The sequence below is a fragment of the Helicoverpa armigera genome, chromosome 4, assembly GCF_030705265.1.
Source record: "Helicoverpa armigera isolate CAAS_96S chromosome 4, ASM3070526v1, whole genome shotgun sequence".
NCBI classification, from domain to species: Eukaryota; Metazoa; Arthropoda; class Insecta; order Lepidoptera; family Noctuidae; genus Helicoverpa; species Helicoverpa armigera.
This window is the reverse complement of record NC_087123.1, coordinates 10,735,616-10,760,872: the sequence shown is the minus strand read 5'-3', so window position 1 is coordinate 10,760,872 and position 25,257 is coordinate 10,735,616. Positions and strand designations below refer to the sequence as shown.

The following is a 25,257-nucleotide window of genomic DNA, read 5'->3' as shown; positions in this document are numbered from 1 at the left end:
TACCGACTTTCTATAAAGTATTATGGATCATGAACCAGTTGACCATGTTATAATCTTCAAGAGTCTAGGATGTAAGGCAAGAGGAAATGACTTAATTATTATAGATAATGTGTAATTAGTCGTGTATGACCTTTATTTGTTTTGTTCCTCAGATGTGAAAGTAACCGTAAACCAAAGCTTCGTATAACAATGCATAGTCGATTAAAGAAAGTTTCACTAGTTAACTCATATTGGGTAACAGTCTGGTCATATCGCCTATGTAATTCCATTCATACAGTATTAAATGAACTGATTAATTAAACATCGCGTCTCGTACCCTTATCTGGACTCTTTCAATCACCTATCACAGCTAATACGTCTAAACGAGACAAAGGCATCAGCTAATTTGCTTGTCAGTACAAAATAATCAACATTGATCTAACGTCGTGCGCCAAACAATAAACTTATTTGCCAGCAGCGTAATTCAGACTCTATCACGCAGCCTGACAGTATAAATTTATTTGAGCTTCGATCAGAGTGTCTTCATCATTTCCAACTAACAAATTAGTAGCAATCAAATTTGCACCGTGATTGGTTATGATACGTTTTATTTTTCTTTATGTTTTAGAATGGAGCTTCTTTTAGTCGGAAGAGTGTGTCAAATGAGAGTCAATTTGCCGTTTGAGGCTGGTGTATGCCGTCGATAGCCTCAGGTGTAACTCATTAAGTATACTTTCGCTGTTCTCGTGACGTGCTTTACTCGTTCTTTTATCATTACCGCCACCTATCTCTGTATCTAAGATCTTAGTCTGATTGGGAAACCAGTCCACATGAAGTGAATTCGTTCAACCGTAATTTCCTGTCCACAAATTAATATTTCGAAACTGCAAATCTGATATCGATTTTCAATATTACCAAGTTCGTTGATTGATTGCAAACGACAAGATGTACCTAAGCAAAGGAAGTACCAATGCTACATTTCCCACATTATAGTATCTCACAGTGAACAAGATATCCGTTGTCGGAACACGGATTTACTATCTTTTGAAACCAGTGATGAATGAATTGCATAACACTATTTATAACGACAGCACGAGAAGTAAAGGTAGCTGCAAATATGGAATCTTGTTGGATACGCAAAACACGACTTCTGACGAACGGCTTTAAAATCAATCAAACCCAGATCAACATATTACGTCTAAACCATAGTTCCGAGTTCAATAAACTCGTTGGATCCAAATTACTATTTTTTTCTTAATAGCCGTGGCATACAGAATTATAAAATAGGCAGTCGGCCTCCGAAGATCAAAGCTGTAATCGCACAGAAGTCACGACACGATACTATCTAAGTAAGATTTGACGTCCAATCATCTACCGCATTGATTCCTAAAACAAAGATACAATCACCTGTGACGCAAGATTTGAACTCTATGCCTTTATATTAGAATGCAATTCGGCGTGTAGTGACAGCAGAAGTAATTTGGCATGACTGTATGTAAGTGTCGATGTTGATCGATGAGTTTGCAATACAAATGACGACAAGTGATGTACATCTGTGCTTTCTGATATAAAATTTGTTTGCGATGAAGTATAACATGACTATTGTGAGTATGGTTATTATAATAATAGTTCAAAAGGAACCTTCTATTACGTCTCAATTAGAAGTTCTATTTAACGGTTGTGTTGGAAAAGCAAAAAAAGCTACTGGTACAGTTATGTCAATAGTTGTAAATGCAGTACTCTTAGTTTATGTCTCACGTATTTCATCGCAAATCTTAACGACACAATCACGAGTGTTATTTAAAAATGTTGCTTTTAGAAAATGTTTATTTTCGTTGTCTCCTTATGTTACATCATCGTGATTTATATTTCGTTCTGCAAGTGTAATTTCTTGTAATAGTCAAACATCATAATCATAAATTGTCACAGTCATTATATTAATCGACTTACACGTTTGAACAGAGCGTCCAATCATCTTCAATTTGATTAATGTTTCAATAAATTTCAACAGCATTTTCTTCTTCACAGATATTGCTGTTTTATTCGCTGTTATTTTATTTATTTGACATACTCTGATGTACGGTCATAGAATATTATTTCAGAATTGTGGTGTATTACGGGAATATAAATTTCGTGGAGACGTTTATGATCTTTATTGATATCATTAAACTATTCTTTATTGTTTTTAACGTCGTAATCTGTGTTCGTTGCTTCCCATTATGTGAGGATTTCAAGTATGTTGGTATCGTCATGATGCAGTCTGCACCCAGATTTAGTATCTCCAAGATTATGCATCAGAGCTTTGGCGCCAATAATAAACACAAATGCAAAAGCAAAGCAATGACGTTTTCTGATATATTGTTTACATAAAACATTATCTTAGAATCGTGTATCATTACAGGAGTGTATATTTTATGAAGACACATCTTTATTTGTTAAGCTTGTGGCGACTGGTGATCTTCTAAACCATTTGCAGCTGTATGAATATTTTGATTTAGTGTTATTTTAAGAAACATCTTCTTGGTCTTGCGTTAGGGAAAGTTCAGTTGTAAGGTGTCATTTTAATATATGATCTGAACTTAAAGGTGAGAGGTGATTTACTTGACTATTATTGTGGATTCGCCGAATGTGTTGCGTTATATTAAATAATTGAAGTGTGAGGCAGTTTTATTGACGTCAGATCGTTACGCAGCTTGACATGATATTTGGAACACCAAATCACAGAATTTTTATCAACAGCTACTTGTATTGGTTTTCAAAGCTCGATGATACTAGAATGATACATTTGGTTACTCAAAATCAGGCTAACAAATCCTCAGAATTTGACTTTTCTGAAGTCATACTTACTATAGACTAAAGCAGTATTGTTAATCTAAATGATACTTATCTAATAGCAGACAAATTCCCACTTACTCTAGTACACAACTAACAAATGTAAGCCATCACAGTACCAAGCACTAGTGTTACATTTACCATAGGTATGCTTTCACTTTTTAAGCCATTTCCCCATATTTGTTCACACGGAGCACCGTGCCTTATAGGGCTTTGTGAAAGGGGTATATTGTCTTACCTGGCCTTTGTAAATAGTTGATCTATTGCTAATATGGTGCTTGTCAAAGTAACGGTGTTTTTTTCTATGAAATTCTTTGTGTACATAAGCTTTTTCCCAATTTTTTTTGCCCGCATGAAAATTCTAAAACTGTGGTTTCAGGATTAGTTTATTTAACAGGTGTAATCTTTGTAAGCCTTACAAAGCCAAAACAGTGCAATTTTGACAATCACATAAATAGCATAAGACCCCCTTTAGTACACCTGTGCAAAAATCTCGACAAAAGCTAACAACACAACACAAAAAAGCTGCATCCTACACATAACCTAAGCGGTAACAAGCTATAGCTATAAGAAAGTAAGAAATGTACCGGTTCTATTGTAACTGGTCGACAAGGCCGTTACCACATGCCTTTCCTCGCGGTGCTCTTATCAGAAGGACGTATCTGACAGACTCTGACTCCCTTCGCGGAATTGGAAAAGTTATTACTGATTTTAAGTTGCAAAATTTTGGATTTAAATAACGAGGTGGTTAAGAATGATGGTTGAATGTGTTAATGTTTTATTTGAAACTAAGGGCCTTTATAATTGCAGTGCCAAAAATATTTTTACTTTTCAAATGAAAGTGGACTTTTGACGGATTTTGGAAATATATTTTTCAGTTCTAGAAACCTCTTCGCTTACACGAACTTTTAACAAAATGAAGGCCAATAAATCAGCACTTTTTAAACATGTTTTTGCGTCTTTTAAGCCCAAGACTTATTTTAAACACTTCATCAGATTATACTCAACTTTTTTAACCTTATCAACTTACAAACTTAATCTAGATTCATTAGCACCACCACAAACAGCGCACGCCGACAATTGCCATAATAAACTTTAACTTTATAGTTCGAAAGTTCAAATTGCTATAGCCGTTGCTTTCTCGGCGGCGTGTGAACAATATCATTTTGACATTACTATATGGAAATACAAAAAGTGATAGCAACACATCATGGCTTTCTATAGCTATTAGTAGAAGCTTGAGCTTTGATGAGCCTTCATTTGTCAGCCATGATGTTCTAAGAAGTAAACATTGTTTGTTGATTTCTCAACTAGGTTTGTGATATTTTTGTGTTGTGTACAATAGAGAAATTACCTGCGATTTCAAAAAAGATAAATGATTAAATAGAAACCTTATTTAATTTAAAAATGAGTGATAGGATGTTTGATGATAATTTATAGTTTGAATTGATTGTGTGTGAAAAATGAGATATAATGAGATATAAGATGAGAATATTAGAAGACTAGCAGAACCTAACTAAACCTAATTAAAGTTAATATTTATACCATACTAATAAATACAAGTCCTATTAACTTCATTGACCAATATCCAAGTTTTCTACATCACAAATCAAAACAACATAAAATATAAAAGTCATAAATCTTTCACACTTTCCGTCAACAGCCTGTCTTAAACCCAATATATTCAAATCATTCGATAGTAAACTCGTAACCCAATCATGTAAATTAATCGATACCTAATCGCAATCGGTTTATTCGACACTTCCTCTACGTACCGATTAATGTCGATTAGAATTTATTTTATCGATTCAATCGGTACAAATGTGTGCGACGATGTAATTCGAGTAATGTTATATTGAAACTTTTCCTTGATATTGTGAAAGTTATGGTGTCTGTTTGTCTATTGAATTTTTATGTCTATATACTGAATGAGATTGATGAAAATTGTCTGTAGGCTAACTTCCTCCGTAAGTTTTGCCAGTGTCATATGGAAAGTTCTTAGTGCACGCGAATAAAAAGTTCTCTACAGTTTTTCTCAAGAAATGGACTTTTAAAAAACTGTAGCAAGATAATGCTATTCTATTTATAATAAAGAAACTCATCAGTTTTATAGTGTAACCCAAATTTACGGTATATTTTTCATCAAAACACAAGTAAATCACTGTTTGTTTATAAATCATCGGGAAACCAAAGGAACTCAGTTTATAGATAATGAACTCTTGTCCGAGCACTCCCATAGCCATTGCTTTGACATAATGTACGTCCAACAGTTGTAATTGAACATTTTCCCATCGGTAAATAATAATAGAAATCTTGCTGGATCCCGTGTCTAACCCTGTTTGGTGTTAAAAGTTAAACCATTTTATGTTTTTGGTGAAAATACTGGACAGTACTCTGTTTTCTAGACAAGCTCGCCGATATTGGGATTTTATTGTGGAAAGGAATTAAATAAATAAACTATGGAAGTAAAATTATGCTACGCAATAAAAACATTAACATTCCATTTTTTTTTCACCTTATCCAATTTTTTACTTTTATCGAGTTATTGCGAATGAACAGACAATACTTGAAACTTTAGTACCTGTATTATTATTTTAAACTGAATGTAATAGGTGCTGTTATAATTCAAAACTTTATTTACTACCAACAGAGCACTAAAAAAATATAAAAATAATACTCCGTCCAGACATGAACATTGAACCGTCTACATAAAAAACAACGCCCGTTCATAAATAATGGGACTATGAATCTTTTGCCGGACACCCGCTCAATACCGGACACGGCGGGTAGCGTCCGACATTGTGGAGTGTCGGACAGTCAGACCGAGGTTTGTCGGATACCCGAATATACGTCCAGCGATTATGGTTTCAATAACTTTCAGATGCACCTGACGCTTGTATTAACCATTTTTGATATTTCTAGTATTATGGGCTACATGTGTTGAGAGTGAAGTAGGGGACGACTTTTTTAAGAATAGCAGTTTTAGACAGTGATATAAAAGTATATTTTTCAGGCAGGATAAATATGATACCTAAATAATTCAGTAAAATCACTGTTATAAAAATATTCCGAAAATTCTTATTTCAATAGTAAATCTTGGACCACTACATCAGACACACTTTAAAATAATGAGTATTACTACAACTTTTAATGGGGTCATAAGTCTCTGAAAAGGCCTTATTTGCTTACAAAATTGGCTTAAAACAAAATAACATCCCAATTTAACATCACGTGCGCTATACAAATATTTTGTGTAAAGAATATAAAATCCGCTAATAAAAAACACGTACACACCAATTTTCGCAAGTGAATGACAATTACGTAATATTACGAGTGTACTTCTTGGTATAAAGCTGGTTACATACCAGCAAGGTAACAGAACTTTTCCGCAATCAAAAAAGGACACAGATTTTTCATTTAAAAAGTTTTTTTTTATTCTATTATGTCTAACAAAAACGTAGCTAAGTTTGCGGTGTTGAACAAACCTTATACTTAAGGTACTAAATAAGGAGGATATTTTTTTTCTATCTTACATACTGTTTTATGAAAAACTTACGAATCTGTACTGCTGTTAAATTGTTAACGATACCGAAGATGCCATATCATTTACGTGGCACTTTTGACTTTGCAACATTTTTTCATAGTACCTAAATCCACAGTAAATCCCTCATTTTTATCACCAAAAAATGCCCATTTAAAGTCAACATTGCAAATCGCAGCATCATTGTACCGACAAATCGTCATTGTACAAGCAGCCTAATCACCAAGATGTCAACTCATTGTCGGGTGCGTGCTAACGTGCGCAAGGGCCGTGAAGGTTGTAGGCATAAGTGAGCGGCTCTTAAATAAATGCCCTCATTTGTTTAAACTACGTAATTATGTTTGTATGAATCATACGGTCATTTTAGAGTACGAGATAAATGGTACGTCGCGTTTAATTGCAAATTTTGTGCTTAATGTTGTTCATATGTAAAATAGTACTTAAACTTTATAAAGCTAACATACATTGAGTCATCATCTTTCGGCTTCCAGTCTCATCATCTTTCCAGCCCTTTTCCGAACTATGTTGAGGTCGGCTTCAAGTCTAAACAGATGCGCTGGATACCAGTGTTTTACAAGGAGCGACTGCCTATCTGAACTCCTCAACCCAGTTATCCAGGCGACCCAATACCCACTGGTAAGATTGGCTGTCAGGCTTTCTGGTTGACGACTGAAAACGTGTTCAAATGAGCGCCAAAGTCAGCTTTATAAGTTTTCAAATAACTTTGGTACGCATTCGATTAAAATTCGCTGCGCTTTCAATAGCAATCGCAATTCGAAAACGCACTCGAAACTTCACTTCGATTTACCTACATTGCGCTGCTATCACAACAATCAAAAGATTTACGTCTATCCAAAGTCAGTACAATAACACGAAATACGAACATTTTAACAAAACAGTTAATGAAAGAAAGTAGGTACATAAACATACAGACAGAGTCTCTAGCAGTCTTTAGAGTCCCTTACTGTCTCGTTAACCGCTTATGACATTCCCAATTAGATTATATTTGTGAAGTTATTGACTTTAAACAGAAATAATAAGGACTATTGTTCTGTCCAAAGTGTAGGTTTGTTTGTTACAACATTTATGCAAATGTTTTACTATAGGCTTATGATAAAATACCAGTTGTATTTCTATTGCTTGCAAAATAGCTCTTTTATATGAGACTGGTCAGGCATTGGTAATCTCTCGACCTTATGATGCGATTTCAGGAAATTCTTCACTAAATACAATGGGACATTATTCTTAACTTCGTCAAGCTCTCCATAAAAATATATATTTTATTTGTGATGAAAATATTTGTAAAATGTAGTCGTAAACTCATAATTTTTTTTTGTTTGTTTGTACCCAAAGGCTCTAAAACTATAGAACCGATTCAAAAAAGGCTCTGAAACTATTGATTTGACAATTATTTTGTTCACTTATAAAGCTACGCTCTTCCCAAGAAGCAAAGGCTATTTTTATTCCATTTAATTTTTTTAAATTGTCACTTAGTCACAGTTTCCTGGCACAGCGAATTTAAAGTGACAAAAACGCGAGACATAAACCTTTGTGAATAGTTAAACAAACAGTAAGTACCTACCTATATAATACTAACTGTAACCTTTGAAAACCACAGAGAGTAAAAGGTTTGTTTTTACTGTTAAAATACGAGTAGTATAAGCTACACATTGGAACGTTTTCCCGTGCCCAACGGAGTAGGAAGGAAGCCTGAAACCACAAATGCAGTCTAGGCTTTCAAATGTTTTTATAGCAGGCTAGAAGCTTTTTGTTTTAAAGATTTTACTAGGTAGTGTTGTGCGGAAACATGTAGTTAGGTAGAATAGCTTTATTTATTTTAGTTTTTTTTGGCATAAATTGCTACAGCTATGTATACTTTAATAGCTACATTATTTTATTTACATTGTAATATTTCTCATCAGAATGCTATTCGTAATTTCTTATTTTCTCCATAAACTGTCATTTTCATAGTCACATTAAATTGCAAGTGAAATGCAAAAAAAACGGGCCACAGAAGTACTATAGGTATCTGTGTAGGTACCTATAACTTGTAAAAATCAAACCCAAATGTTATTTATTTGGTTCACCTTTTCAATAAATCACAGCTAGCTTTTCTCAAAAGAAAACTCGCGGTAAACAAAATCCGGTTCAGTCTGGTTCGTTATTGTCCCGGAAAAATAAGCTGTACCATAAACAATCTATACACAAAAGCGCGACTAACTAGCAGATCTAATGTAAACTGGAAAGCTTGCTATATAAATATATCTGTCGATAAATTAATACTAATAGCTTCAAGTGAGGGGAAAACTCACTGCGGGCTAAAGGGATGTGTAGCATTAATATAATTTATAATACTCAAGTCTGAAATACATAGACTATGTATTGTGGTTGTGCTGCTTAGGAATAACGATTCAATATGACATTAAATGTATCCTCACACAAAAATATAAAACTGGTATTCTGAATATTTTAAGTACACAAGCCTGCAGTTATGGGCACATTATCAAGTGCTGCTGCTGCACATAAATCAAATATTTTAACACATACAATCATACCATCACCTACTATATTCAAGCACACACACACACAAACACCAAAATCCCACAAACCCACAACCATAACAAGCATAAAACCAACCGAATCAATACCTAGTTATCACTCAGATTACATATCCGCAGCGGATACAGTTAGCTGATCCGACCATTTCCCACAATATTACATGACCGCAACTATTCTAGACATGATCCTTATGTAAAACATTAACATCACCTTCAAACTGCAGACTAAATAGTCGGCCAACTGTTGGCTCGAATATTGTGAATTCAATCAAAGTTCTTACCCAGGCAGCACACAAGTCAGATAAATGGCCAAGAATTTAACTCTATGCAGGGTTAAGCTTTATTACATATGAATATAAGCTGAGTGTATTACCAAATTATGTATTAAAGTTATTTCTTGCTATAATAATGCTATCAGCTGAATTAGTTTAGTAATTTGCGGATTTTATTTCTTCAAACTGAATAATCATCATAAAAAGACCTGCTACTCAAGAGTTCGTGTAATCTTTTGTATAACATTGGTATAAAATTCCATTATCAAGCATGATACTGGATAAGCTGTATTCTGTTTTCTTTTAGTTGTATTACACACTACACCTTGACAGTTATTCAGCTGCTGTATAAAATAGGCGTTGTTTCTGTTATGAAGCATATAGTAACTTAACAGAAATAAAGATAGCTGTTGTAACTACTTTATGACGCTTTGAGTACGAAATTACCGTCATGTGCAGCTAACTGTAGTTAAAGCAATATTAACAGATTCTGATGCAGAAGTTTGCTGCGTATTCATGAGAAGTACTTAGACATTTTTAAGCTAGAAGAACTGTTCTGGAAAGTTAGTCAGAATTTAACCGGCTGACAGTTTTGTAGGGTTATTACGTGAAAATGCATCGCACGTTTGTAGTAGGTATATAGTACCTACTATGCTTATTTATTTGTATCGTACTATTTATGAATTCTGTACTACAATGATTAGTTATAATTAAGTATGTAATTTTTCGTATCGTAATATTTTTTAACCGACTTCTAAAAGAATGAGGTTCTCAATTCATCGGAATCTTCTATAATTATCTGAATTTGATAAGAACTAAAAATAAAAAATAATATAGCTTTCCTATAATGTGGGTTTTTATTATTATATGACTGAATCCTAATTGTTTGATTTACAGTACGAATGTGTGTTATTATAGAACAGTTGTCGAAAAATGTTTAATGCAGTCCACTTTTAACCAGAGCACAACTTAATAAGTGGACACTTATGGTCTGTTATGCACACATTAGACGGTAAGCCGCTGTGCAATCAGATTTTATTCAGAATGTGCGTCGCCATTATCGAACAACATAACCTAATTATAATGATGTGGAATTTTATACTCAAATACTCAAGTTTAATAACGAAATAAATATAATATTCTTAAAAAAGCTTTACATGGTTATTTTTGAACCCTTACATTGAAATAAACTAAAAAAATATTTTACACGTAAAAAACATAACTAGAAAAAATGTTGTTTATTTCTTCAAAACCCGGCTTATCAAGAAGCGCGTGAAAAATTTACACGAAATATATATATATATACACGGTAAAGTTGCATGCGCACCTACAATTTCTTTCATCAAGCCTAAATAAGGGTAAAATTTACGATAGGTAAAATATTATACTACGCATATGTATAACTCTGTTCGGATTTGTCAATATTTAATTTGATCAACTTCTTGCTAAAATATACCTGAACAAACCTAAACGCTGTGTATGATCTGAATATCTGAGCTTTGAAGGACTCAGTCAATTATAATATGTTCATTCATCATTCACTCATCATCTGGCTAAAAGAGCTGTAATACTTGTGTTAAAGAACAAAATCTTTTTATGTAGAAGATATTCAGCTTGTCGTACAATTATTCAAAAATTAATCATCTTTTACGTTGCTATTACACAGCTAATAGCAGTATATTTTGTGCCCAAATTGCTTGAATAACGTCTGAGTAAGCGCCATATCAGCTATTTACAGTAGTTTTTTTCTGCAATTAGCTTCTATGACTGCTGTTAAACAAAAATTACTCAAAAGGTTTGTGCTGGCTGGGTAGTCTACCTGATTTGGCCGGTCCAAATGCACGTTGAACAGTAGGTCCAGGCTCTCATTGAACATCTTTGGCAGTCGTTACGGGTAATCAGAAGAAAGTAAGTCTGATAAAGAGTCTTACCAATAGGTATTGGGTGGCCCGGGGTAATGAGTTAAGGCAGTCAGGAGCGACTGCCTATCTGGCAGTCGCTCCTTGTTAAACATTGGTACTCAGCTGCATCCGATTAGACTGGAAGCTGATCCTAACATATTTGGGAAAAGGCTCGGGAGATGATGATGACACCGGCCAAATACCTGATCGTCGTTATGTACGCACTTCCATACATCTCTATACTTATCAAGCGCCCGATCAAACTGTCGGCCAACTAAAAGTTTACAGTGTGTCTGTAGGTACTCTTACTAGCCATATAATATGGCGGCTCTATGCGGAATTCCTTTGTCATACATTGACAGGAGCGAATGATATATCACTATAGAAATTGTTTCATGTCAAAAAAGTTTGATGTCTGAAAATAATTGAGTTTTTGTTGTTAGGTAATCGGGGGAAGAAGCATACATGATAGAATGTAATGAATAGGTATTAAATGACTGGGTGTATTGTTTACTGTCGTTGTATTTAACCAGCTTCCATCAACGATTTCACCCGCGTCCCATGCCTACGGCGTTCTTTAAATTAATTTTCTGAAATATTTTTGGGACCTCGACCTCGATATTTTCAAACACCTACCGTCTTACCACAAAAACTTTTAAACGTCAGTTTATGCCTTGTCTAAAAAAATGTCAAATTATGACGTTGACATATGGTTCATTTTGCAGCCAAAATTTTATTAGACAAGTGTAAAACAGGGTTTAAAGTTTTTGTAGTAAGGCCCCTACAGTTTTATTGTTACAAAATCTTTATCTTTAACTGCATTCACTTTATGCTAGTTCAATCAACATTCATTTAAAAAACACACGTCCCAAAAGCAAACAGCTCGTTGAACGACAAAAAACAAAAAAGAAAATGGAGGAGGTATTTTGTGCAATTCACGTAGGTACGAAGGCCGTTAATCATGTCAATATTCGCTCACAGCCGCTTCTGTGCAGGCAAAATTGAATTTTCAGGCAGACAGACAGCCAATTGATATCGAGTAGGTATAGTGATTCTGTTGATAGTCTGCGTTTGAACGCACCTGATTTCATGGTTCGGAGGCTGGCCAATTTATGAATTGGTAGCTGGTGAAGTATGGTAGGGGTTAATATGAGTGGTAAGTGATTAAACAATAGGTATACAGATAATAAAATTACTGAAAAGGCGTCCTTTTTCAGAGTTCGTTTAAAGGATTTATGAAAATTTTGTTACTTTTTACTGAAGCAAAAACTACACAAGGCACTTTTATGCAACTTTACAGTAATGCACTTTGACATCAAAATAATCAAACCGATATGAAAAATTCTTGCACTGTTAGAAAGCTTTACTCTTTCCGAGTGACATAGGTCATATTTTATCCCGTATGGATAGTAGTTCCCACAGTAATATACCAGTGGATAACAAACTGAAAAGTTCTCTGTCTATATAAATTATATAGGTACAGAACAATGAAAGCATTTAATTACATACTCACATTGCAGTCAATGAACAAAATAAATGATAAATGCAATTTGTTACCGGAACTATAATTCAAACTACCACACGGGATGCATAATTCAAATTGAACAACTATTTAGATGACTGCAGATAACCGGCCTATTCAAACAGGCAGAACGCCACTGGCTATTCTCTTAACAATAGACGAATATGATCAGGTGAACACAAATTAATATTATCTATACATACTAATACATATGCAGATAGGAAAAATTTGATTGTTTGTTGAATCGAATAGGCTCAAATGGGCTCCACTGAATCGATTTTAATAATTCTTTCACTGTTCGAAAGCTACACTCTTTGTGCTAATATTTAGTCATACATAAACAATATACACACTACAATACACTAAAATAGCTAATATCTAAATAATTTCCTAATATATATTTATAAAAATATAAAGAAACATAATATATAATTTTAATTGTAAATTAACTATTCCTATTATACCTAATGTTTAAAACTACCGCCATAATAATTTAGAATTAGTTTTAAGTATTTTAAATGTACTGGCATTAAATGCCAAATGTTGCTGTGCCCTAACAGGGTCCACAAATGTACGTAGCTGTAAGCTTTTTGTAACACCATGTGAAACTTGTGGAACGCAATAAATGATATGAATATGAATATGCTAATTATGTTTTATCTGGGTACGGGTAGAAGTTTCCCCGGTATGCCGCCGAAACAAAAAAGGAAAGTATCAGGACAGCACGTCACCTGAGTACATACACTTGGGATGCCGATGCAAGTACCTACTCCCCATATAGATACCAGGATAGCATAGAATACATTAAGTAAATACCTAGGGACGCGGGTAAAACCGCATGGAACAGCTAGTGAACAAAGAACCAAATGATCAATATACGATACGTCGTGTTTACACTCAACAGAGTTTTATTGATTAAAATTATCGAAACGATGATCAGGACAATCAATTTATTGTTACTTGTCAAATGCGTGTGTCTCGAAGCTAGAAAGTTTAGCGTTTTGTAACTAATATTATACAAGTTTTGAATGATTTATGTAAGTACATAACTACTGTGGGCTTTTCTGAATAGGAGGTATTGTTTCATTAAAACTTTTTACTACGTTTTAAGTAATGCTGCTTTACGACAGTAAAATATTTTTTCTCTATCTCTTTATTATAAATAGTACAGACGTACGTTTTAGGTACGCTTATCGCGTATATAAGTAATGTAAGTATATATAAGTAAAGTAGCAAATTTCCTTAAAAATATCTATTGGACAATCTAACTAAAATTATGTGTTTTTTTATGAACATACAATGTACACGTATCACTATAAATTGAATTCCTTACTAACAATTAATACTCTGTTGCCTTCACGACGTGCGATTAGCAATTAGGCCTTTTTTGCACGACTCACTTTCAAACTTTCCAGACGCTTTACTTGGCAACACTAAACTTACGTGAAATAATGGCAACACCACGCTCACTCCTTTGGGAACCATGCATATTTATAGCGTTCTCCAACTGTTCAGTTTACGGTTATTTTTAATACAGTTATTATAACAAATTAGGTATAGTTATACCTACTTTTGCCTAAAATGGGGGGGTGCCGAATACTTTATGAATTTGACAGCTGTCAATTTTCAAGAAAAAACTTCATTTTTGTACTGACTGACAACAAAAAACGACACGCAGAAACAGAATTCTTTTTGAAAACTTTTACAACGAAAGCTTCGATTTTAAAGAAATCGCTGAAATAGTTGCGACTTTTTTTAAATCGTAGTTTTCCTCAATTAGAATTCGGATTTCGTTTTGATTCTCCACTTGACAGCTGTGATAATCGATTAAGGGTCCATTCGATTCGAAAATCGATAATGAGTTAGGCATTATAATAGAATGCCTAACTTGAATGTAGAATTTAGTTTTTATTTTATCATTACTTTCGCTGTGGCTCATTGTGTGAGAGATTGTTACTTGACAAATCGATTTTATCGATTATTCTTTTATTCAAAAGAAAAAGGTTAGCATAATTGAATATTGCTTTTCAAAAAGATAGATTTGTTATCAGTTTTTTGTATCGCGTTAATTCTTAATGCCACCCGGCGTCAATAACTTATACCTAAGCAAAAGATTCAGATAAGTATTTTTAGTCTACAGGAAAATACAAAGAAATACTTAGATATTACTGTCTTAAAGGAGAGTTCATGGAACGGCTTTTGCAAAGGTTCTTTTTTAAAATAAGCACTCAACAGTCTTTTTCAAGTAAACAAACAATTTTTCCACTGTAAAATGATTCTCTTAAATACACTCAATTAAATTGATATCACCTTAACACATTCCAATACGAGCTTACTCAGCAACGCCGCCAATTGACCGCAAATTAAAAATACACTTTTACGAAATTCTTAATAACCTTTTAGCATTAACCGAATAATTTTGGTATACATTTAGGTGCTTGAATTAAATATCACTTGATCACATTAAGGTATCAAGTTGGTACGGTATTTCGACATCAGATGTAGGAAGAAAGTAAAAATACTTACACGTTTTGGTTTACTTTAAGTTACGTTTAAGTCCGGTCAAGTGCGAGTCGTATGCTTAAGTACCTACTGAACAAAATTGTTCTACAAATTGAAGCCTTATTTTGGCTCTGATCTGAAAAGTGGGTTTCATCTAAGCAGATATATTAAAATAAAATAAATTGCGTAATACATCATTATGTACCTTTAATGTAGAGCAATGTTATGCCCATTTTGGGAAAATTACTTATTGAAAACAAGTTTTTATTTCACGTTATCAAAAACGCATTTATTTTTGAAAAGGTCAAAAATAAACGCTGTAATGTCCTTTGGAAAGTCACTAATGCAACGGTTCATTGAAAGGTCAATGACAATAAATAAATTAAAATAGATTTCAAACAAATTCTTTGTGCGAAAAAATATTTTTTTCAACCTAAAAAGTATAATTACAAAACGATTGAAAGGCCATTTAAACTAACGAACATTTTCGGAACTTGAAAAGAAACCTGCAATATTTTAGGGTCCGATTTTGATAGTCTTAAAATGTCCCTTAATACAAGCAGCCCTCAAGCCGCCAGCATTATTTCTCCCGTATCGAATAACACTTCCTTTTCAATGTTTCCTATTAATTTGTCATAATAGCAGTCCAGCATTCAAATCAAAGAAACTTCTTGTTCAAGACAATTATGCAATCGGCTCGAATTGTTAGACATTTCTGCATACCTCGCATTTGTAGGAAAGCAAAAGAATAATTTCCTTGTCCCTTTCCTTTTAGACAAAACAAACCAATTTATCTTAGTTTATTCATTTCACAAAGAGATTGTATGTGAAAGTCGGATATTTTGTATGCAGTTAACGCATGCTTTTATTTGTAGCAAAATATTGACTTATTTTGCGACCCTTTTCAATATACCTTTACTATACTCGATTATTCGACGTTTAACAGCATAATTTGTAATTTAGAAGTTTATCTCGTATAAAATTTTTCGATTCTTCAATCGTTTAAATATTTCAAACAGCTGTCATCGCCAAAACGATTTATACAAAAAAAAAACAAATAGGTACAATGTCTTGCCCCAAAAAACATAACAGTACAACTACAAAAATGTAAGGTATTACCTATCTACATTTTGACATCTACAAAGTTTCCTAATTTTTGGGCACATACGTCCTTTTTAACACCGAAACTCAATGTCAAACTGTACTTCAGTATAATTTGTAGTCACGTAGTACCAACAATAGTGGCATCATCTATTTTAATTTGCATACACACTGTGGGCATATTTTGCATAAAATTTTATGATCAGGCCTTGAAATTATAAGATCTTAAGTACCGACTAAACAGGACCTGTATGTAATAATATTTATTTAAGAAGTACTTTTGGAGTTGTTTTGATCTGTATTGGTTGATATAATGGCAGGCAGGAAATTGATTTTAGAATAGGTAATAGGTATCAAAAGATGCCGATTCCATGTGTCTTCCTTGTTTGATAAGTTTAATAGATAACAATAGTGATGCACTACGTCTGAAATTGATTTATCGATAAAAATATGAAGAAGCTAAGACATATTATGCGGCGATAAATAATTTGCAGGATAATGATGAATTTTTCGGAGGGCCCTATGTAAGTAACTATACCTAAATGTATATTATTGTATCAGTCTGTAATAATATTTCTATATGTAAAAAAAAATATATATAACAAAAGGCATAATACCGAATGCTTAAAAGTTACCTAGTATGACTTATATTTCAAAATACATTGTAATAACACATAAGTAATAAAATAGCAAATAAAACATATGTTTAAAATACCACCTAATTCTAAACCTACCGTATAATGGTCCAGCAATTATAGTGGTAATTAGGAAAGTCGTTAACACAGGATTCTTGAACTAAATGACTGGCATAGTTACAAACGCCCTTCACAGATGACGTTACTTCGTTTGTCTATGCTAAGGTTGTTTATAAATAACCATGGCAACGAGTTTTAGCAAAAAATGGTGGCTGTTAATGGGTTTCTAATTTTAACATACCTACTTAGGGAATTTATCTACTTAGCTGTTGTAGGTTATTTTATAAATACTTGGATGTTTTCTCGCAGTTTTACCCGATTCCCGTGGAAACTTCTACCCCTACCGGGATAAAATATAGCCTATGTTACTCGGGAAGAATGTAGCTTATTAAAAGAATTTGTCAAATCGGTTCAGTTGTTTCGAAGCTTTCGGGGTACTTACAAACAAACAATTTTTTTCCTCTTATTAGAATAGATTATTAGAATTTTAGCAAGTTTTAATAAATGACTCAATTGCAATGTAAATTGAAACGCTTAATTATGCAAAATACCTAGAAGGTTAATTGCATCTAACCATCATATAAGACATTAAATTTATCACAATAGCATCAACATGCGTGTGGTCTTTGAACATGAGCCATTGAAGCCAAGACCTTATTGTATAGCTTTTAATAAAGATTTACGTAAGTTTATTTCTAGGACGAATATCATCATCATTATTCTCAGACAGATAAGGATCGGCGAAGCTTGTCATCTAAGATACCTAATTCTCTGCCTGATATTCTACCAGAAGTAAAATTATATTGGACGAAAAACGCTTGATAATATTTCCAAAAAATAAAAATGTCCTAAAAATACCTTTGAGAGTTAAATCTAAAATCTCTTAAATTAAATCATCGAGAAGTACCTACCCTCTTGTATGCCGATAATTATAATTACAGGACAACAGAAAATCCATTGCGACTCGCGTAGATAAGCGCACCGTCATGTAAGGGGTAAGCAATGTACTAAGATTTTAAAAATTCTCAACGAGAATAGTAAACCTCAAAAAGAAATACTGAAATTTATTTACAAAAGTGCAGTCAGATCGAGAATATTCCCATCAAAGTAACAAAAAATAAAATAAAAATAACTACACAGACCAAAACCCATTAGGCAAATTACACACAAAAACAAAAAGAATTACACCCACTCTCTACAAACTATTAGGTACTCATATGACATAACAGCTACGGAACCGTTTGACATTTAGCGTGGAGCGAGCGTTACATAAGCGACGTCCTTGCAAGGCCGTCGCTGCGCGGGCGCTCATGCCGTAGTGTAAGTGAGCGCGAGAAGGTTAAGTTTGTTTTACAGAAGAATTTTGTTCAAATAATAACACTATGATTATGCTTAAGATTTTTGGGAATTAACAGAAGCCTTCATAGTGCTATATTAACATTTTCCGTAGAGTTTTAATAGCTTTAAAGCGTTTTAAGTGACTTAAAAACAGTGAAGTATAACTATCGATCCATTTAGGACTGATTGACACTAAAACACCTCGAATACAGTATTTTTTTGTTATTTATTATTAGGTTTACCAACGAAAGTCCATCAAGGCAGGGCCACCAAAATTGGCAAAACTTATATTTTTTAATTGATTTTACTACCTATATGTAATTGTTAATATTATTTCTAAATTGTAAATCTGTTCTAACTATACCTTCTACCATAATCTTCGACAACGGTTAAGCACAACGCCGCCCGCCTGCGCGCGCGCACGTAATTACGCCTTTGTTACAGCTAATCGTGGGAAAAGGATGCAAGGTGCAGTGATGACATGCACTTTGAGTTTGATTGTTATAAGGAAGCAGTTTTTTAACGTGGTAATTACAAATTATTTACAAAGTAGGATGTATCCTGTATAATTATTGAAAAAATAATTCAGAAAATAGCTAGTGAAGACAGTACAGCCGAAACATTTCATAGACACGAAGAATAAAATGCTAAAGTATGACTAAAAATACATTCCAGATATTTAGAATCACAAACCCTCTGTCCTGACTGAAATTGATCATTCACGGACTTCATAGATGTTGTATAAAATTACAATTCTATTTCAATTTTCCTTATCGATAATGTCATCGTACAACACTATTTTTGCTGGATTAACTTTAAGAGATTTATGTTTAAGGCTGGGAACTAGGAAGTCTGACACTAAAGGTTTCTGAGTCAGACTAGTTGCAAGGTTATGACAGATTGAAGCTTAGATAGGCTCTGTTTTGACTCATATTTGGTGCAGATAAAGCTCAAGGTAGGTACCTTATTGTTTTGTTTACTTGTTATGACTGCATGTTTTCTAGGCTATTTCGAGTTAATGGGGATAGTCATCACTGGTATGTTACTTTACCTCAGTCATTTGCCAAAAAATAATAACAATTTTTTTATCGTTTTATGGGAGTTCCATTTGGGAATATAAGGATGTATCTAGATCTAAATAGAAATATACATAACGCTTTTTAAAGAACTTCAGTTTCTTAAATATGGTTTGCAAATACTTTAAACAATTTTTAAACATTAACATTTTCGCCAAAAAAAATAATTTCGGTAGAGTACATGTATACACTTATTACTGATTGTACGAAAATAAAAAGCAAACCTAAATGCCACCTGTCACTGTCAAAAGAGATTATGTCACCTTATTTTATAAATCTATGACCATATCCATATTACCATCACAATAGCCTTGCAATAGCCGTTTGGCCTGCAGCTAGATGTCTCACATTTGACGCAACTTTTTATAACTTCATGACATCATCGCTGTGACTTCAAAACTTCCAAGAAGTTATAAATACTGTGTTATCCTCGATTTAATGTTGCATAAATATGCAGGTAAATCAGAAACTGCTAGGACAATGTTTTATTGCATCTATTTTTGCAATAGGTGAGGGTTGGCCATCACGAATACATAAAATACAATAACAATTAAGACTATGTCTTTGTAAACGTTAATATTTCTAAAGCATTCTGACCTTTTATTGTACATAGGTTCACGTTATAAAATAAAGGCTGATTGATTTAGGTCTAAATGTCTGGCAATTATGAACAAATGGAACTTCTTCAGGACTTCGGGAAAATAGGTATGTAGATACTAATCTATCTGACAACATTTCAAAATCTTCCATTCATCTTCAATTTTCCGCTACAACAATACAACATTCGTATAGGCAAAATTTGGTTTCACGAGTGCTAGACAATGAACGGTTTAAAACTGCCGGTATATACCACAGTAAACCGTCGACGGAGGTCATCTTCATCACCACTATAGTAATCCCCTAAATATGTCCCAAATACAATACCATTAAAAAAGTACTCACCAAGCCCACAAATGAGGTAAGTCGGCGGCGGCTTCAGGACCGACCGTGCGTAAGCACCCCTGACCGTCTCCAGAGCCCTGGGTGCTCCGGCCACCAGCAGCACCCCTGGTGACACGTAGCCGGCATACCGGAGCTCTGCTGTAGCTGCTGCTAGGGCACCCGCCCACCAGCATTTCGCGTTCGCTGATAGAAAGCTCTGGAACAATAAGGGATAATGTTAGAGATTATATTTTTAGGTGATGGGTATTGGGTAAGTAATAGTAGTTGCCACGGCCAGTTACGCAAGACAAATGGGCCCTACATGGGACATACAGTATACAAGCATTTGGATGGACACAGATGCACTGTCTGTTCCTTTATTGGTTGAAACGACAATTCGATACTACCAGAGAGAGATTTGAGTATAAAGATGCTTCGGCATTTGTTTGTATCGACTGATTAGGAGAGACAGATTCATGGACAAAAATATATAAAATTACCTTAAGTCTTTTATTTAGGTATATTATACCTACTAACAAAAAATAATTTTGAAATGTAAAGTCAATTTACAGATGCTAATCGTTCGTAAGATGTTGGTTCTCAAACGAAAGTAAAAATATTAATTTCATAATAATGAACATATTGCTAATTGAGTTAACTAAACACAGGATCTGTTGCACATCAATCAAGAACAACCCAATTACTAGACCAGAAACGCCTTTTAATTTCCTATCAAATATTAAAAACCTCTCTAATCCTCTGATCAAAGATTTAGATAAAAGCGTTTAGCCGATTCAATTTAGTCTAAACACTATAGCTGACGAAACGAAAGTATTAAACGAATTATAGATCCTTCACTTGATATGTTTCGAGAAGCCGAATTCCGTCATACTCAGTCCTTGACCGGTACTTAAGACCTGGCATTTTGTGGGTTGCTCAACGGTTTGGATCCTGCACTACATTGGTTGTTGTGAAATGTACTTGGAGAATTTAACCAAGTGGAGACGAATTCATTATTCTCTGCCAAAGGGACAGGAGCGCCGTTCGTGTCCATATTTATGTCCATGTGACTTAGTTTTCCGTGATCCTAGTGCTTTAAAGTTTTGACATCGTAAAAATGTGATGAAAATGCGGAGTCAGCTTATTAGCGCTGCGTTAACTAGCCCCTCTGAGAAAATTAGGTAACTTCGCCTTCTTCTTCACATTGTGATTTCGCATTTCACCTCCACTTAGTTACATGCTCAAAGAAAGTAAGTACCATAAGTTTATTTGTGTAGGCAACGCCCGATCGACTTCAATGCGCAGCGTTTAATGGAATGCAGCGAATTAATTGAATTAACATTTTAATTTAATTAATGCTGAATGAAGAAGCTTGTTCAGCTTGATGATGTCATTGATTGTCGAAGTTTTATTTGGAAATAAGAGATTTACTGTTACTCTGGTTGGCATGTTCTTGCGAGATAAATAACATCTCATTAGCGTACCCCTTGTTGATAAATATGTATGTGCTCTTACGTGAACATCAATATGTGAAAAACTATTTTTTCAGTTTGCAAAATTGTTTGTCTCAAACTGAATAAAAATGCTACTTACAAAACATACGCCATCTGTTCATTAATAACTCTTTTTATCATCAAACATAATCACTGGAATTATTATATTTTCACTTTCCCATAAAGATAATAGATCCGCGCTTCGAATTAAGCTATAAAAAAATAATAAGTATAAAGATTATCATCGTGAAATTGCCCACTACTTCACTTCAATCAATTTCTAAATACATTGTCAAGGAATTTTAATATGATGTCAAATTGATTTCGCATACTTTAAATTATAATTTTATGGTATCAACAACATTTGTGGCAACCTTCATTTCTTTTTAACGACGAAACCAAAAAGGTTGATAAAATCTCTTTTAAGAATGTAATTTCTTATCAATTCCGTGAAAATTGAAACGATTATCGTCGGAACATTTTGATAGACAGTGCCTGTTACTATGTAGCCCTACGGATTGTCTAAAGAGAAAACTTGTCTAAAGTATAAAGAGTAAATTGCTGCCTTCAATAATAATATTAGCCTTAGTACTCACTGATGCAACGCTCCTACAATTATTACTAAATAGATTCGCAGGAGTTTCGATACAATCCAGTTTTATTAGCAATACTATCAACGCTTAGCAATTAACTTTATCTCCTATCATTGACATGATTATGCTTTTAAAATTAAGTTACTTAAATATTTCTCAACGTTTAAAGATAGTAGGCAATATTGTAAAAAACCCAATGACATCATTTGTCAAAAACCCGAGGCCACACTATAGCGCAATTTATCGAGAACTACATTGATTGGTGACTGTCGCTTAAGCTATAAACAGTTGAATAGCGAAATTCTATCTCAACATTCCTAGCGTCTCCTAGGAACCGATGTAGACCCAGCCTATCATTATGTAGATTAGAATTTTCCTAGGTGTGAATTAAATAAGTACTTTGTGAAAGCGGAGGTACTAGGTATCTCGGATACATTATAAGCTAGGCGACTGCGATTATGTGCTTATTATATTGTCTCATAAAATTTTATAGCCGGCAAATGAGAATTTATTAAGTTACAATAACTTTCATGTGAGTGAATTATCTTAGATTGTTTTAGTATTTTGTTATTATGGTATTTTGATTATGATATGGACTGAGAGCCTCCGGGTTGGTATTGTATGTTTATTAAGCTGCATTGTATTATTTGAGCTGACTTTTAATACCTATTTATTGTTGATTGATGCCTTGAAGCTAATTTTTGAGTGCTAGGCTAGTGTTATAAAATCAATGGAAGACACTCTAGATATATTTTTTATGTTCTTAGTTATGTTTATGTTACTTAGAATGACGTAATGTATGTAAGTATTATAAAATATTTACAACGTAGAAAAATTGTGGTGTGAATTGTGGAAGGCTTAAATTATGACGTACCTATTGTCGTTAGGTATTCCTCTACGTATTAGCGTAAAAGCTTACTTTCCGCCAATAAATTGCTAAAAATATTTTTTAAATCATTTCAACGTCCACTAGAACTAAAAATTACATCAACAAGTTTTTACCTACAAACGTTTTTACAACATAAATATGAAAAGATCATTTACGTCTGTTTGTCAGTGTATTTAACGACTTGTAAATCCTTTAAGAGCAGTCACGTTTGACATGTTCAAACCACAACCTGACATCTGACTGTGTGTTGAACTCGGTATGATGTCAGCTTGTGAATTCTATTAATATTGCTAGTCTTACATTGAATATTTTGTTATTATTTTATGGGATGGGTTCGTAGATGGAGCTAATGATATCTTTTAGGTATTTTGTAGATTAAAATTGTTGATAGATGCTCTAATTAGTATTGTTTTTATTGTAGTTTCATTCATCATTGGGACTTTGTGGCTCGTCAAATAAATTGTAACATTACAGTTACATTGAATTTCCTGTAATCTGCAAGCCCATAAGACGATTTTCAACGAACGTACACATTCTCTTAGGTAGGTACTACATACAGGCTTAAAAAAATGAACGGAAAATAAAATGTAAATAAATGTCGTAATTAATCCAAGTCAATGCATTTATACCAATCTCATGATCTGAATCTAATAGATTCCCTGGGATATAAACACCATATAAACTCAATAGACTTTATCTATAATTCTCAGATCATCAGCTCCATAAATACGTAATAAAAACATGTCGCAAAAAGTTTCCATACTTATCTAATAACAATGGGAACTTCTTAATTAAGAGTGCAGTCGGAAGCAAAGGCCTCACATGTTGGTGCCAACGTTGGATCAAACGTTGGTTGAGATTATGGCGAAAGCTCTGATGCAATGAGAGGTGCAAATATATTATAAAATACATACTAAATATTTTTTTTACTGTGAGTTATGGAATTAAAAGTAGATAAGAAATAGCTATATGTACTTATTTAGGCACAGTATGCCTTAGTGTAAAAAAAAAACATGAAAAAGAAAAATTACAAAAGGGCTTCAAAACATAAAAATAGGTACTTTATACTTTTTAATACTTTATTTTAGGTTAGTGGTTATTAAGCTATTAGGTACAATATTCTCACTTTCATAGCGACAGGTTGTAGCAACCACAAACTTTGCCACAAAAGTTGGTCCTTTGGCCCCAACGTTACGTGTGAGAAAACTGAGAAATTGCACTCGCAATCGCCATCTTGGATCGGCTCGCAGATAATGTACATTGTGTTATGGTCCGCTGACTGTTCCCGTGTGAGGCACATAACCGTTCCATTAAATATTTATGCGCAATTTTTTTCACTAAAACACAGCTTACAATGGATGAAGTTGTAAAAAGCCTTTCCTACATTTTTACGGTTGAACCAACAGGAATTCTATCGGCCTATGTTTGATTTTTTATTAAGCCAATAGCTATTTTTGTAGATATTATAATGATTCTGTAATTCAAAAAACGTGTTAAAACTATCAAGCTATGTCAAACTGCAGAAGAGCAAACAAAAAAGTTGCGTCATGTTATAAAATTCCAAATTCAAAAAAAGAACCGCCACGTCATAATAAAAAGCTCGTCTATAATTGGCAAAGGAATTCACGCTCAGCCACTACCAAAATCTGTTCTCGATTACGCCACGCGCCGCTAAAAAGCAATCTCCTGTAGTTGGTAGTCCTAAGTTTATTTTTAAAATGTTTTTCGAAATTATACTGCGTGCTTTTAATAGTTCTTATTTGGATTAACGACACGCGTTTCCTTTTATTGAAAGGGAATGTCAAAAACAGGAAACGTGCCAAAGAAATCAAATAGTCAAGTTTTTCCGCGTTGTTGATGTTTATTGACGTGTAATTCTGAGTTTAAGTGTGTTTCCTATTTCAAAGGATCGTAAATTAATAAATAGTGGAAAGCTTGTGTTATACCAATACCTAGATGTAAGGCGTTGATAAGTTATATAATTTTTTTTTCTCAATATTTGTGTGTTTATGTACCTATATGTTTTTTTTAGAATTCTTCTTTT

At 33.6% G+C, this 25,257-nt stretch overlaps 1 protein-coding gene across 1 annotated transcript in view; it reads right to left on the bottom strand.

Moving 5' to 3' along the window:
- LOC110374538 (probable serine/threonine-protein kinase DDB_G0267686) overlaps positions 1–25,257 on the bottom strand; it is a 180,445-nt gene that overhangs the window by 74,176 nt on the left and 81,012 nt on the right. Inside the window, exon 3 of the mRNA XM_049847007.2 lies at positions 20,260–20,455. Coding sequence (XP_049702964.2) covers positions 20,260–20,455 — 196 coding nt within the window. The remainder of the gene's footprint in view (positions 1–20,259; positions 20,456–25,257) is intronic.